We start from the raw sequence: 17,029 nt of genomic DNA on the forward strand, positions 1-17,029 counted from the left end.
ATTCCAATATTCTCTACCAGGATTAGCCATGTATCAATTAACCACTCCCACTGCTTGTGCAATGTCAGGTCTTGTGCATACCATGGCAAACATTAAACTTCCTACTGCTGATGCATACGGTACTCTAGACATCTCTGTCCTCTCTGCTTCATTGCTAGGACTCATTCTTGAGGATAACTTAAAATTAATAGGAAGTGGGATAGAAATTAACTTACAGTCTTGCATCTTGAAGCGTCGCAATATTTTCTTCAAGTAGTTCTTTTGAGAAAGCCAAATCTTCCTATTATTTCTGTCTCGGTGAATTTACATCTCTAGAATCTTGTTTGTTGGTCCCAAGTCCTTCATTTCAAACTCGCTGGCCAATTGTGCCTTTAAATTTGTGAGACAATCTTTGTTGGGGCCTGCTACCAACATGTCATCAACATACAACAGCAAAATAATAAAATCTTCATCATCAAATCTCTTGTAATAAACACAAGGATTTGAACTATGTCTGTTGTATCCAAGGCTTATAATGAAGGAATCAAATCTCTTATACCGACATCTCGGCGCCTATTTGAGATCGTATAGAGATTTTTTCAACTTGCAAACCAAGTTCTCTTTTTCCTGTTCTTTAAAACCTTCTGGTTGAAGCATGTAAATTTTTTCTTCAAGTTCTCCATGAAGAAATACAGTTTTGACATCTAACTGCTTCAAATACAAGTCAAATGTAGCACACATCGCTAAGACCACTCGAATTGTTGTAAGCCGAACCACTGGAGAAAATATCTCATTAAAGTTTATACCTTCTTTCTGAGCGAATCTTTTTACCACCAATCTTGCATGATACTTCTCCACTTAATCATTACCATTGCATTTGATCTTGTAGATCCATTTATTTCCAATGGCCTTCCTTTATTGTGGTAATTGAACAAGATCCCATGTTTTATTTTTATGAAGAGCTACAATTTCTTCTTGCATTGCTGTCATCCACAGAGATAATTCTTGGCCTTCATAGCCTCATAAAAAATTGAAGGCTCTCCATCCTCTGTTAATAGACAGTATGCAATATTGTCGTCTATAGAATAATCTGAGTGTCAAGCTGGTTCTATTCTCTCCTAGTTGACCGTCGAACTTGTGGAGTTTCGATCTCAGCTTACTCTTGTTCTTCGTGCTCTGATGTTGCTTTAGAAGAAATTGAAACGTTTTTTATTTCTTCAACTTCAACTGTAGTAGTCTCTGATTTTTCTTTTGAAGTGTTACCTTCTTTTGCTTGTATTTTTTTTCAACAAACACAACATCCCTGCTGATTACCACCTTGCGGGCAATGGTATCCTACAAGCGATACTCCTTGACTCCATCAGCATACCCTAAGAAAATGCATTCCCTGAATTTTGGATTCAACTTCGATTTTTCTTGGGTGTTGTATATATCATAAGTAGGACTTCCGAATATATGTAAGCGAGAATAATCAGTTTGTTTTCCTTTTCACATCTCCATTAGCGTTTTCAGATTAATTGCAGTTGATGGTGAGAGATTGATCACATAACAAGCGGTTTTGACTGCTTCTGCCCAAAATAGTTTTTCCAACCCTCTAGTTGCCAACATAGCTCTTGTCCGTTCCAACAAGGTTATGTTCATTCGCTCTGCTACTCCATTTTGTTGTGGAGTATATGCCACTGTGAACTATCGTTTAATACCTTCTTATTTACAGAAGTTATCAAATTCATCACCAGTGTATTCTCTCTCCTCCATTATCTGTTCTCAAACGCTTGATCTTTTTCTCAGATTCAAGTTCTACCCGCGCTTTGAACTCTTTGAAAACTGAAAAAACATTTTTCTTTCTCTTGATTGGATACACCCAACTTCTCTTGGAGTAATTATCGATAAATGACGTGAAATATTTTGCTCCTCCTAGGGACTCCACTAGTGCTTGCCAAATATTAGAGTAAACCAAATCTAATATTTCCTTGTTTTTAGCGGAGGAACTGCTAAACTTCAGTCTATTTTGCTTATTGGTAACACAATGCTCACAAAATGGTAGTGAAACCTTTTTGAGCCCTGGAAGAAGCTTTTGCTCAGCAAGAATCTTCAAACCTCGTTCCAACATATGGCCAAGTTTATGATGCCATATCATCGTTGATTCTTCAAATGAACTTGCTGAAGCGGTTGATGCTTCTCCTTCTTTGTGTGTTTCACCTTTAAGCACACATAGATTTGCACCAAGTTTTTCTGCTTTCATCACTACAAGCTCTCCTTTGGATATTTTCATGACTTCACCATGAGTCTTATATGAATATCCATTATCATCTAATTGTCCCAAAGACAATAGATTCTTCCTCAAATCTTTTACATGTCGTACCTCCTAGATGGTGCGTATCGTACCATCACACATCTTTATTTTGATGGATCCAATACCAATAACATTCAACAGATGATTGTCTCTCATAAACACAGACCCTCCTAAGATAGGATTATATTAATGGAACCATTTTCTCTGGAAAGTCATGTGTCATATTGCTCTTGTGTCCATGATCCAAACATCAGTGAAACATTTTCTGCCTTGATTATTTGATATTGCTTCACTACATAAAATATCGCCATCATCCGAGGTACTTGCAACATTCCCTTGAGCATTTGATGACTCAGGGTGTTCACTCTTCTTCTTGAACCGACATGGACTCTGCCATCTGAAGAGTATACAATCTTCTTTTTAAGAAGATTTTATTATGCAAAGATTTGGTCTTATACAATCCTGTAAGAGTATCCCATATCTCCTTCGCCGTCCATTTCTCAGCCACACTAGACAATACTTGATCAACTAGTGCCAAGTGTAGATCAGCAACTGCATTATTGTCTATGTCGTTCCACTTTCTGTTATTAGTAAAGTCTGTGGGTCTGCCTTCAATTGCAGCTAAGCAATTGTCATTTCTCAATATTACTCTTATTTTCATTTTCCACAATGAGAAATTAGTCTCATTGAATTTCTCAATGTCAAACTTTGTTGTACTCGACATTGTTATTTGTTTCACACCCTTCTAGATCGTTTCTGAATATTTTTGCGAACAATCATGACAAACTGTATCGTCACCAAAATTTACTATTCACATATAGTACCTTTGCATAAAACAGACAGAATAACTGAGGGCTCTGATACCACTGTTGGGAGGAGGAAGCACCACAACTAAAGTTTGATATGATAATATATAACAAAAATAAATTGGACACGAGAATTTTACGTGGAAACCCTTCAAACAAATAAAGGAGAAAAAACATGGGGTAGAAGAATCTTACTATGATAATATGAGAGTACACTGCTCTCAAATACAAGGAGAAAACAACAATTAACACTTCTCTCTTGCAAAAGGAACAACTACTAAAGAGGATACTCAAGACTACAATATTTCTCTTGGTGTATAACTCTCTTTGTATTTTTTATTCTCTTTTTCTGAATGAATTAAATGAGGGCACGAGGCCCTCTATTTATAGGAGAATGAAAAACGCGTAAAAGGAAGGATTTTACGCGTTTTCGTGTTTTGTTAAAATGCGTAAAGAAAGTTGCTGGCCGGCAACCTTTTACTTTTCCTTCCTTTCAAAAATTGCTACTTTTACTTTTCTTTACTTTGAAAAACTTGCTGCTTTTTACTTTTTGACTTTTCTTGCACCTACTATATCCACCCTCTTTCACTTCTATTTTTTCACCTCCCTAGGAGCTCCTTTTTTGCTCCCTTAATGATTTGAACTCAAAATTTTTGGAGTGCTTACTATCCGAACAACCCCCTCTTGTCAATCTCTTCACATTTCTTATTTTGAAAAGCATAATATTGTCCCCAAAAAAATATTCATTACTATAGGAATTTGGTTCACGTATACATGCGTCTTTTTTCAGAGGACTACAAAACCAATACGAGTATATGACCAAATTGAGGACAAAAGATGATTGTTTAGTAAAAGTAGACGTGGGAGGTGTCTACATCCCTCCTCTTGCAAAAGAATTTCCATGGTTACATTTTGTTCTGCAGATTATCCATCAGGTTTCACAATCCAGTTTGATTGTTCAGGTTTTTCACCAACCCTTGCTGCTAAAACATGTATTACAAAGATCATAGGTAGTTTTAAATTACCAACAAAACTCTCTTTAACTTCTCTACGCTTTGTGGAGCTCTCCCTACTTCCGCTCGCATAAAATGCACATCATTTCACAGCTTGGGAAAACAAGCACAAGCCAAAGTTGAGCGACGCGTAAAAACAAAAGAAGATTGAGCAGAAGAAAAAGTTTTTCTTCAAATTGACATCTCATATATTCACAAAACAATGCCCTTGCCTCGACACTACAAAAACTTTTAGCCAGAGCGATGCTGCCGCCTTCCCATAAAACTTCTAGCCGGAGCGATGCTGCCTTCCCATCCCATCTACTCTGGTTAATTAAACAAAGCTTATGCCTTCTAATTCTAGTTGTAATGACTAATAATAACTTAATTGAAATTATTCGCCTTTTACAACGATCTTTCTTGCATTTTTATGGGACTTCGAGATCTAAATTCACAGCTCAGAGCCCTCAGTTGACAACCAAGTACTAGCCTATATCTAACCACTGTTTTCATTCACCAATTACCAGGAAAAAAGAGAAAGGCAACCCCCAGTCCAACTTTACTCTTCCAAGTTTGAGAAATGTCCTCAATCTGCATTTGCATCAGTCTTGAGAACTTCTAAAACCGTTGCATTGCAAAAGAAGCATCTCTCGCAGTTCAGAAGGTGTCTTGAAATGCAGCCGAAGCAAGAAACGTGCGAACAGGGGACAAATTGAGCATTTACTTGACACGTATAACAGATGCAGCAGATGCTGTCATCATATTCTGTTTCACCCCCATATGCTATTCTCTCAACTTCCACTACCTCTGACTGACAGATAAGCAGACCTGAAAATATCTCCAGTTGCCTGATTTTTTTCAGATAATCATCTCCCCTGAATAAACTAGCCTGAAATTCATGAGAAGATAGTTAGGATACAGATGAAGCAACCAAAGAGCAAAAACTATTGGAACCCTTTCCAAAAACATTAGCACATATAGGCAGACAGCAAAAAGGGGCAACCGAGCTCAAACCAGTCAACCAGAATTCAGCTTTCTAATTGCCAAGTCTATAAACCACAGTACTCATAACAATTTTCTTGGCTGGATACCAATTTTCCATGCCAGTGTGAAATAGGAAGTAGCTTAGGTTACAACCAAATTAATTAAGTGAAGTAAAGACTAACCCAATTGTACTCCAAAAGATACTGAAACCCAGAGACTACAGTATCAGAGTCCATGCTGGCAAAAATCCCAACCATGTCATTATCTCCAGTATCTGACTCCCTGCTAGCATCCAGCAAATTAAGAATGATTCCAGCTAGGGGTGCCAAAATCATGCCTCTATTTAGTTTCTCTGGGGGCTGACCTGGACGCCTTATGAAACTGCAAGAATGACAACTGAAGACCCCAAATAAGGAGGAACCAAGGCACACACATACACAAAGGGACTCAATACATCCATGTTACAAGCAAATATAATATCAAGCTATGGTGAAAAGAAAAGCAAGAACCAACCATATTCTGATGATGCATGGAATGAGTGTTGCACACACAAAGATAAAGAAGGGTAGATGAATGCAAGCTAAGAATTTTTTAGGCGAAAGCAAGTCTGTCGATTAAAAATCTGTTTTTTTCCAGAAATATCAGGTCTCAGTCTTCTCTCCTAATATCGATCTCCTTACTTGGCTGATAGGGATTTGATTCAACACAAAAGAAATAACAGTCTGAGGAGTGATAAACCACAACCAAAAAATTTAACCATCAGAACATAGAGCACTGTTAACTGAATAAAAGTATCAGTATCGTCACCTAAGATGGTGGATGCCAGTTTACAGTTGAACGTGAGGCAGCTAGTTCAAAATAAAATAGGAACTCATAAAGGATCAGCTCAACTAGACTGGAGAACAGATCTTTTATTCATTGGAATAAGATTGGTCTTGGGTTGTGTCGGACACAAAGAAGAAATAAGCAGATTTGACTTTACACTCCCTCACTCTAAAAATACACAATAAACCAAAATTTTAAAAAAATGAAAAGGCAAAAAGCTGTTCCACATAAATGTTGAAACTTACAGGTCAAAAAGTTCCGGATCAGCTGCAGAAATTAAGTGGTTTAGTATAAAGACGATCACTTCAGTCAGCCTTCGCAAATTTGTATCTACCCCAGAGAGAAACGCTTGAGGCATCTCATGGGTACAAAATTCTAAAACCCTTGCAAGATTGCATGATAGGTCAAATATGATGCTGCATTTCCTTTGCTGAAACTCCAACACCTAGAAAGACACTTGAACATTTCAATACACACCAGAAAAGAAAACAACAACAAAAGATTCCTTCAATCCCATAAACTACTACTTCACCTTTGCAAGACAGTATGCAAAGCCACCTTCAGTTTAAGATATTCAACACCCCCACCTACCCCCCACAAAACCAAGATACTACAAATAACTAGTACAACATAGGTAGAAACTCCAAGCTGGATATAAAGAAAATTAAGTTGATTTTTTATTTTCACGAGGATATGCTTTGTTTTTTACTGGTACAATATTCTACTCGAGGACTTAACGAAAGAAACCATTATCAGAATATCATCAGAGGCAATTCACTAGACTGTATACTTAAAAAAGCATTTGTGGAGGTAAACAAAATACGCAGGATGTAAAACATTTTATTTTGTAACCATATTCCGTAATATAGAGCACAACCTCTCAAACTTATTATCAGCAAATCCGTAACGAAAGTTATTACCATCGGAAAATTAGAAACGACACATAACAAAATGATATTGTAATACAAGTCAAAGACAAAGAAATTTCCTGTGTGGTCAGTTGAAAAGAGAATTATGGGGAAGGGGGGAAGTAAAAGTAGAAGGCAAACATAATTTCAAAACCCCTTGAAATTGGACAATAAAAAAAAGAACCTCTTTTTGGTGTACATAGCACTTAGCAGTACCACAAAACAAACATAGACAAAATATTAATCAATTAGCTGTACCCTCTTTAGCTTTCCTCTCCCCGATTGATCCAAACATAGAAGGATAATAGACGTTTAAGGGAACAATACCGTGTAACTTTCCTGCATCTCGCGAACTGAAACTGAAAATTCCATCATTGCCCAACTCAGAGTGTTGAACAAACGATTCAGAAAGGTAGAAAATAGTTCTTCATCATGCATGCAAACCTCTCGCAATAATTTCTTCACATTATTAACAAGGACAGAAGAATTAGATCTACAAGTTACTCTCAATGTGTAAGCAGGACAGAATGGTAACTGTGTAGACAAAAGATGAACTATCATCAAGTCACCTGATATATAACTGATGAAGAGGAAGATGATTCTCCATGTTTTGATGAACCAAAGCCTGAACCCTTGCACAGACGGAGAAGTATATTTGTTACAAGAATCCATGATCTATTGTCAAAAGCAGACAGTAGTGCTTTAGGCATTCTCTGCATTGCGGCTTCATTACATTCTAATTCAGCCAAGAACTCCTTGTACTGCACCAAGACAGAAATAGACTGCAGAAGAAGATCTCGCAACTCCGCACTCGATATCCTTGGATCATTGAAGTGAGTGACAACGAAAGTAACCTGAACAAGGAAAAGTTAATAGTAAATATACATAACAGAATGAAGCCCAATGATCTAGTACATAACAGAAATAAGTACGAGAAGGAATCTAGCATTGTGGATCATTCCTGAACCAATCTTGCTATATTAAGAAAATCTTCTTGTGCTAATTTTTTTACTTATAAATATTTCTCTTATATTACATTATCTTTAGAGGGTGTTGATGAATTCTATATCAGCATATCCAAAAAGTCAACCACGACACATACCACAGGTATGATAGACTTAGTCCTAAAAGTATCATAGAAAGAAAAGGCATGTGATTAGAGAGAGAGTTAAGACATACAAAGGATGTGAGTCCTTGCTTGAGAAACATTGTAGCAGGAACGAAAGGAGGGTCACTTTTACGAAGTACGTGGAAGCAGTCCACCTGTCATTGAACAACAGAAAGGAAGATTACTTTCACTGTTTCACAAATGTGGCAACTAATAAACCAACCAAATAAATGACATGAAAATAGCCCGAAAAAAGACATTTGCCCATGATGAGCACTCAAAAGCACAAAGCATTTTACATATTTTTATGCCCAGAAATACATAGAGACAACTGTTTCAACTTTTTTATCCAAGATCTTCCTTTCACTTTGCAGATCGATACACGTCCAAGATCAGTTAAGGGGAAATGAAGTAAAACTCAACGTGCATGAAAATGAAAGGAAGAAGGGAAAAATGCAATGTAGATAACATAAAGACAAGTCAGGTTTGGTTGATTTATTCAGGCCCGTTCCCCTAAAAGCTATCCAAACACAACATACTAGCAATGCAAGGTGCAGAGATGGAAAGGCAGATTGAAGCAAAGCATGGAAAGAAAAGAGTAGGCAAGCGATCGCTTGACTATTAATAACTGCAGATATCCAAATTCCACATAGGATATCACACCGTCTATCGGGGGAAGTCATATATTCTTCTTGGCTTCACTATCTACACCTAAAGAAAGTTAAGTGGCACTAGCAAAGAGGTAGAAAAGATTCATGCTCAAAGTCAAAAGTAGAGTAAAGCCTTAATACAAATGATGAGTCACTCTTTGATGCAAGAAAATACAAACTAGTCTAGATTTCCAAATAGTATCCAGAGCAGGAAATTTTATTACCAAAGTTTCCAAATAGTACTCAGGAATATAAATGAAGACTGAATCCTCTTTGCTAAGAATTAAAAGCAACTGAACAATCCACATGCACGCTGCATACATCCCCCTCTGCTTCCACCGAGAAAACAGAGAAGCACGATACCTGTTAGATGATAGAGAGAAAGAACTAAGCTATACATCCTTGAAAGCAGATAGCAGCTACTCATTAATATGGAAAACATAGTAATGTATAATAGCCATAACATTATTTGGAATAAAACAAAGATGTACAATGATTGTATTACCAAGCACAATGTCTGACACAATCCATTACTTCTTCTCTATATACACCACGAACCTCCTTCAGCCGCTTTACATGTTCCCCGCAAACTTTTTCTCTGATCTGCTTATCAGTTTCTTCCAGAAGAGAGATTGACTGTGATTGCCGAGACATATACAATGATGCCTACAATTGATCAGTGAAACCGTTGAAGTCTGATGAGAATCCATGAAACTTGATAAGGAAGATACTTATATTTTTGCAGCACTGAGTTCAGGTGCCGCAAGAATGGGCAGAAAAGAAAGAAAAAATGATCTGGCAGGGCAGTAACATGCTCGACAAAAGTGAAATACAATAACAGGAGCCATGCCCCACATGAGAGAAGCAGATAGAATTAGTCTCACACGTAGTATATATCAATGAACTATGCATCAATCCCATATTTGTGGGAATCTATCATATGATTCCTGTGTCCACTCCACTAGGTCCATTTTCTTCTTTATCAGACAAATCATCATAGTTGGACTATTTTTATACTGACCACCAACCTTCCCCAGTCCTACCCCCCGCTAATTGTTTGGGCCATCATCCTCGCCACTATTTTCAAAACCTAATATACCATAAAATAAATTATCATGAAGAGAGAAAACATGAAATTCGACTTTTTGACTCCTCCCTCTTGCGGTACAATTACCAAATTCACATATAACACCTTAGCCAATGGGACAACAAAGAAAGATGAAACTGTTATAATTGCCCAGGACATTAATTTTAAACTAACAGGACACTTAGAAATATTCCAGCATTACCAATATATAGAGGACATAATTTTGCAAGGCCAAATGTCGAGAAAGTGGTTGCTTTTGAAACTTTAGCTCCAGTTAAAAAAAAAGGTGCAATGCCCATGGAAGGGACACTACCTTAGCATATGGTTCTGCAAAACAGCTTAATTAAACACCACCATATAAATCCCTTCATTTGATGTCGTGTTCAATGGGGAACATCCGGAAATCAAACAAATGGTGTCTGTACCTCATTTGCACCACTTCAGACATTTCAAACAATAAGGCAGCCTAATCACTATCTTTTAGTAAGGGGGAAATCTAGTCACCTGCTTGAAATTGGGTGCAAGACCTAAATTATACAGCAAAAGCATGGCATCCAGTAGCTCCTCTTCTTTTAGTGTTGCTGAAGAAACATTGTTCTCTCTGGGAACATATCTCATTTGCTGCATAGGAAGGAAGCCAAACTCTGATTCGGACTGGTCACTCGTGCTTGGTTTATCTGCTATATCATCATTCAAACTACTGGTGCTGCATTCTGCAGCAACATGAGCAGACCTTTCACGAATAGAGCTGCAATGTCCCCGTGACAATTTTCCCATGTGTCTGATAGAATCTTTGGATATTCTTGTAAAATCGGTATCATAAGTAGAACAACAACACGGCTTCTGCTTACTTAGATGTGTAACCCTATCTTCTACATCGTCCATACACCCTTCTTCCCACCGAATCACTTCCTCATGCTGCTCACTACTAATAGGATGGGACTTTGCTAGGTGATTATATGAACCACCAAGCCTAGGAATATCAACTCGATGAGGATCATTCTTGAGAAACAAGCCTACAGGAAAAGCTTGCTGGCCTCCTCGGTGTAGGAAACCAACATCAGATGCTCCAGAGTCCTTCATCCAATCACAAATGTCCCCGAACCCCTCAGAGAGGAAATGGAGTAAGATACCAAACAAAGAAACAAGTACAGAATTGCTTGAAACACCAGGTGGTGGCAAATCTCGATCTGCACCCCTGTTTTTTAGTAGAATGTTTTGTAAGAATTTCTTGAATACAGATCCAGGTAGCTGAGGTGGTGATGTGGGTGGCATGAACTGCATTACCAAGCGGCAGAGGTCCCTCTGCTTCTCTTCAACCTGCAGAAGGAATGTGTTAATCTGCTTGTGGATGGAGAAACATATAATGAAATAGCAAGCCCTTTAAACTTGTTAGTAGAAGGGAAGGGTATGTGAGATAGATCAAAAACATCATATGTAATGATTCTTAAGTGAAACATGAACAGAGAAAACTGATAGATGCACTCATTAGTGGAATCAAGGCAGTTACAAAGGCCAGATAAACTGGAAAGCTGGGCAAAGAGAAGATCCATATGATGCAGTAAAATCCATCATATCACCGTCTAAATGTAAGATTTGACAAGAGCACAAGAGAAGCCAAGAAACTATAGAATTTTGAATAAGACAAGACATCAGCCACCCAAATCATGTGACTAGGTAGTGCAGTATTGTACACTTACACATCTCCTATGCATCTTATTCCACCTTTCTACTATTTTACTTAAAAGACCGAGCAAAAAAGAATCACCAGAACTTCAAAAGGTTAGATTTGTTGTCCGTTTTTATGTGCATTATAATATTTTTACTTGATGTCCAAAGCCAGCATTACGGATGAAAATTCATATTACAATTTCCTGAGCAAGTCAACCAAAACTCTCTCTTTATTCTAACATATGCAGCTCAGTGTAAAACTGGATCAAGTAGGAGAGCAATTCAAGTCAAAGCTCTGGGCCATATGGCTGCGAGTATTGCATTAAGTTTCAAATTGCTAAGATATGTTCCTATTAAACTTGAGCAAGTGAGAATATATCAGTTTAATGGTCAAGACATACTTTTGGCTGATAGGATAGATTAATTTGTAATATTGCTACATACAAAATCTATGATGCTATTTCTCCTCTGAAAGCAATTCAAAGGTAATGTTGAAATTGGAATAGGACATGAAGCTTCAAGTGCTCATTACATCACTGACTTCAAGTAGGAGAGCAATTCAAGTCAAAGCTCTGGGCCATATGGCTGCGAGTATTGCATTAAGTTTCAAATTGCTAAGATATGTTCCTATTAAACTTGAGCAAGTGAGAATATATCAGTTTAATGGTCAAGACATACTTTTGGCTGATAGGATAGATTAGTTTGTAATATTGCTACATACAAAATCTATGATGCTATTTCTCCTCTGAAAGCAATTCAAAGGTAATGTTGAAATTGGAATAGGACATCAAGCTTCAAGTGCTCATTACATCACTGACTACCATATTAAGAGATTTGAGCTTCCATTTCAACGAAAATATTCCAGTCACTTATACTTTAAGGACATAGAACAATTGATTCACGTCTAACTTGTTCCAGGACTTTCAAGGAACACCATCAAATGCACTTACATCTTATTCAAGTATAAGGTAGCAATATTAGATTAAGAACCAACATGAGCATGGACCAATGCTGAAGGGACAAGGAAGGACATAAAACACCAATATAGGTTCCAGTCCATCCACAAATAGAATACCTTGTTAATTGCTTCTGACAAAGCAGCTGTAGTCAGGACCAGGCTAGCCTCATCCTCACACGAACCAGGCCACCATACAGAAGGCATCAGACCTTGAAGATCCTGCTTGTTAGGACTCTTCCGCGACAAAAACCCTTCAAATAAGAGGTCAAAATCTGAAGATCTCCACCACAGTGTCATCATTTCTTCCCTCCTTAAGATGTGGCATGCCAAGGCCAGATATATATATGAACCTGAGTATGGACAATCTGTAAGGCTAAATGGTGCTGTTTTGCAAAAGGTCGAGAGCGAACTTATGATATGTTCAAACAAAATTCTCGACTCTGGGAATTCTCGAAGAGAATCGAGTATGCTGTCCAAACTCATATAGTCATGTGGAGGATGCATCCTAAAGACATCCATTATCAGTGATAGAAGTGGACCACAAGCTATATACTTTGTGCTTCCGTCTTCAGCAGCAAGTGTAGAGAATAACTCCTCACATATCCCACGAGAGACAGGGTGCGAAAGTTTTTCAAATGATACAAACCTTTTCAATCTTCGCAATTTCTCAACAGAACTGAACTCTGCCCTTCCCACACACTGCATTTCAATTAGCCTTCTAAAACAATTAAGCAAATCAGTAGCAATTGAACTTCTGGTTGGTGGAGGCTGAATGGGAAGGAAACCTTTCACTGGGTACCTGAAAGGGATTTCCCCAAAGTTTAACTCACAACGTTCACCTTGAGAAAGAGAAATGGCTGGGTAATATCCCAATCCAGGTACCATCTTACGAATACCAATAAATGCTACACCAAGTGAAACTCCATTTCGATAAAATGATATCTCATCACCATCCAAATCAATACAACATCCAATCACATCACCAACAACCCATGGCTGACCATAATCCTGAGCTTCCTTATTCCATTTACTGACCCTTTTTCCATCATATGCATACGAATCATCAGCATCACCCACACCCTTGTGATCAGTGAATGGGCAGGAAAGAGTCGCCCAGCCTAGCTGTTGTATACCAGAAGTTTCAAGAGTTACTTCATACATCCATTTCCCTTTCCAGACACAAGCATTGGCCCTTGCACTGCTGAATAGAGAATGACTCTCCATGATCAAAGGCTGTTTGACTATTCGAATATCACCACAGATGCTTGATTCCTCTAATTGAATAACCTGATGTTTACAACCATCACCACCAGCAGTCAAAACCCCTTCTCGTTTTCTGTCTGTACCAGTCTTCTGATTTATTTGGTACTTCAGAAATTCGTTCTTTATAACTGAGCGAACCACTTCAGCATCTATTGAACAAGAGAGTGGCTTAATAGACTTATATGGAAGATCAAAGATGTGCTCAAGGGTTCTTTCCACAGATTGATCGCCAAAATCAACACAATATGAAACAAGACGACTTTTCTGAGAACTCTCCTTCCTATCTTCACCACTCAATACCACAGCCAACCCAGAAGAAAGGCCACCTATACCAATACGTAGGCCGTCTTCTGCCATTAGCAACAATAGTACTCTAAGAACAATCAATCTTCACTCACCCTATTCTCAAAACAGCATCCAACGTCTCCCGTCAAAACCAAGAGGCAGAGATATCAATCATTCAACTGCCTACACAAAAATCCAATTCTCACAACAAAAAGAACACTAATCCATTCACTATTTCCTTAGTTAGCAATGAACTTGCAGCTCCTTTCTCCTACAAAATCAAAACAAACAAACTCAGAAAATTGACAAATACTAAGAGAAAAGGATAGATTTTTTCTCCACCATGAGATTAGAAAAAATGGAGTCAAGTATCAAAAACTCAAATTCAAGTTTTCTCTTTGACCTAAACTCTAATGATCATCCAAATAGACTAAATACCAAATTTTCAGTATTAAATTCTCATTCCACCACTTAAACTCACAAAAATCAAAACTAAATCGCCGCTAATTCGAATTCATTTCACAATTCATACCATACAAAATACCACAAAAAAAATACAAATAAAAAAAGAGTAAGGTACGTATATGATACGCAGCAGAAATAACGGAAGTTCAAAATTCAACGCAGATAAATAGTGTTTCTACACTTTCGCTGAAAAAAACAAAACAAATACTTACGAGTAGAGAAGAAGAAGAAGAAGAAAACATACATATCGAGCAAGGTACAAAAGGCGTTAAGCTGTAGTTTATTCAAAGAAAAAATAGAAGCGGCGGCTAAAGAATTGTGGGGTTTTTCAGGTACACCATTGATGATGGAAGAGAGAGAAAGTAGAAGAATTATTTATTTAGGAAATGAAGAGTTGGAATTTCATTTTGGTTTTTCCAATTTTTCATTTGGGGGGTTTTGCGTGTGTTTGCCAGAAACTTTGGAAGTAAAGAAGCAAATTGAACCCATGGAGAAGAAATAGACCGGAACCATACGGCATTTACCCACCTGGCGGCTAAGACATCTGGCCCGACTCGTGCAATATTTTTTTTTTGGTCACATTATGAATAATGTTGTTACATCCGTCTCGGTGATTGAGTTGGTGTAGCAAGGGTAATTCATAAGAAAAGCTAACGATCAAATTTTTGCATTCTCAAGAAATGCCTCAAAATTTTTTGATATCTTTTCAATCGAGCTCGTCGTATAGAGTTTGTATTGTATGGTTTATATTTGTTTATCAAAAAAAATATATTATATACGCAACGTTTAAAATATAAAAGGTATTTAATACTAAGGATGTGATAAAATAATCAATAGACGATCTTATATGTTAAACAAATAAAAAACTAGAGTAGTTTGAGATGATCTGATATCGATGATATTGTTGTTGGAGATATCCCTGAGGTAGCTTAGCTGATGCTATGAACTTAATCGAACAAGTAATGAAGTTGTTAGAGAAAATGATACTAATATTCATTAAAGTCTTGACCGATCTTTTACGTGCAAGGTAATAACCCTACAACTTTTGCAAGGGTCATTTTTTTAGGAGCTGATTGCTCGCAATTAATCCTTATAACTCATGATAAATAGCGCAATTAGTGACTTTTAAGAATAAAGGGTAGTGTCTGACTTCTCTTATGGGATGATTTCATAACGCCTAGTGCTGGCTGTTGGCTTTTCCTCGAGTGTACCGAGCTTTTGGTCTAATTCGTCTCCTATGGTGTGAATCATATCAACGATCTTCAGAGTGATATTATTACTTCGATCAGTACCCACGAGTTCTTGTCTATTGAAAAATGTGTCTCGTTTGATTGTGTCATGTGTAACTTCTACTGCTTTTCACGTGTCATGACTCTATTGGTCCACGTGTTTATCTATTTTTACTGGGGATTGATAATATTGCACACTGAGAAAGCACAAATTTTTTTATCTACACGAGAGACGATTGCTATATCTGGATTGCACTCTGAAATCCTAATAACCTCTGATCCAAGAGTAGTAGTTGGAGGGTTATTTGTAAGTGTCATATGTTGGGATGTGATTGGATGATTCGCTTCGGAGAGATTTCAAGTGTCATGAGGCACGAATCATACCTCAACAACTACCCTAAACCCACAACATTCAAAAATATGTATGTTGCGTGATTGCTAGCGAATTGTCGTGCAGCGAGCAGCTTGTCACACGTGAATTTTCACCAGATGCTTGTTCCCAATAAAGCTTTCACGAAAATCAATATTTTCACACGAAAAATCCTAAATTTCGTAAAAAAAATTGTCTAGTACTAAAAGATTTTCACGTGAACCTAAAAATTTGTTATCTTTTCAGAGGTTTTTTACTCCTTTTTCTATTTAAAAGATCTTTCATAATTTTTACATGATTTTGAATTCAAAAAGGCAAGTATTTCGAACAATAATAAACATAAAAATAGGACAAGTCGCTTAAGTCGCAGCCACACACTTTTAAAAAATAAATAAAATTAAGGTAAGTTTCTCAAAGTCCAACGATTTACTAATAAAATTTAAATGGATAAATAACTGTTTGACGATCTGTTATAAATTAGGACAAGTCGCTCAATGCCGAACGAATTATCCATTTTGATTAAATAGTAAAATAATGTCCCTTTATGCATTTTATTTAGGAAAAGTGGTCATTTTGGGCTCCGAATTCTACTTTTAAAACTGATAATATAGGTCATACATATAAGATTATAGTAACCTTATCATTAATTAGATAATAATTTAAAGAAAAATCCTAATAAAATAGAACAAAAGAATTTGTATTTCATGATCTTTTTCGAATTGAAGTAGTATAAACATTTTTTGATATATTACTTGATTTTAAAGTTAATATGAAAATAGGATCAACAATATCTCCATTAATGTATTTTTAAAGATATTTTATGATTTAAAGCAGTGCAATATTTTTTTGTGTTTTATGACATTATGATTGTTGTATTTTAATTTTAAAACCAAGGATTAAGCAAATGTTATCCTTGTTCAATTTGAAAAATATTTCCTATTTTATTAGAAAAAAAGAATTTTGTTTGTTATATAAATAAAATTAGTGATTAATTACTATGATCTTGTATATATAAAAGTTAATGACGAGTTACAACATTTTTATCTTAAAAAGAAGGTGTTTTAAAAAAAAATACATTTATTTGGAATTGGATATTTTTTACTATAAAAGTAACAATAGGTGTATATGTTAACCAAAGTATTGATATCGTGGACAT

General features: G+C 36.7%; 1 protein-coding gene across 3 annotated transcripts; it reads right to left on the reverse strand.

Annotated features, from left to right (window-relative positions):
* Positions 1-4,238: 4,238 nt before the first annotated feature.
* Positions 4,239-14,755, reverse strand: LOC129902164 (E3 ubiquitin-protein ligase RKP). 3 transcript variants are annotated; one of them, XM_055977251.1, is made up of 11 exons: positions 14,519-14,755; positions 12,379-14,080; positions 10,137-10,952; positions 9,051-9,211; positions 8,770-8,908; positions 7,967-8,050; positions 7,357-7,641; positions 7,115-7,246; positions 6,125-6,324; positions 5,237-5,435; positions 4,239-4,959 (listed from the first exon to the last, which is right to left on the reverse strand). In XM_055977251.1, the coding sequence occupies exons 2-11, from the start codon at positions 13,879-13,881 to the stop codon at positions 4,657-4,659; spliced, it is 3,822 nt and encodes a 1,273-aa protein (XP_055833226.1). In that variant the 5' UTR covers positions 13,882-14,080; positions 14,519-14,755; the 3' UTR covers positions 4,239-4,656. The 3 variants fall into 3 exon arrangements, with proteins under 3 accessions (XP_055833226.1, XP_055833211.1, XP_055833220.1); XM_055977236.1 differs by having other exon boundaries at positions 5,237-5,450; XM_055977245.1 differs by having other exon boundaries at positions 5,237-5,450; positions 14,487-14,755.
* Positions 14,756-17,029: the final 2,274 nt, after the last annotated feature.

The sequence above is a fragment of the Solanum dulcamara genome, chromosome 1 (assembly GCF_947179165.1).
Source record: "Solanum dulcamara chromosome 1, daSolDulc1.2, whole genome shotgun sequence".
Classification (NCBI taxonomy): Eukaryota; Viridiplantae; Streptophyta; class Magnoliopsida; order Solanales; family Solanaceae; genus Solanum; species Solanum dulcamara.

What these genes read in the sequence shown, in the direction of transcription:
- LOC129902164 (XM_055977236.1), bottom strand. Translation starts at nt 13,881, where the DNA reads ATGGCAGAAGACGGCCTACGTATTGGTATAGGTGGCCTTTCTTCTGGG. An exon ending in AGCAAGGACTCACATCCTTT is followed by an intron (nt 7,642 to 7,966) that starts GTATGTCTTAAC and finishes TTCCTTGTTCAG; the next exon opens with GTTACTTTCGTTGTCACTCA. An exon ending in GATCCGGAACTTTTTGACCT is followed by an intron (nt 5,451 to 6,124) that starts GTAAGTTTCAAC and finishes TGGGGTCTTCAG; the next exon opens with TTGTCATTCTTGCAGTTTCA.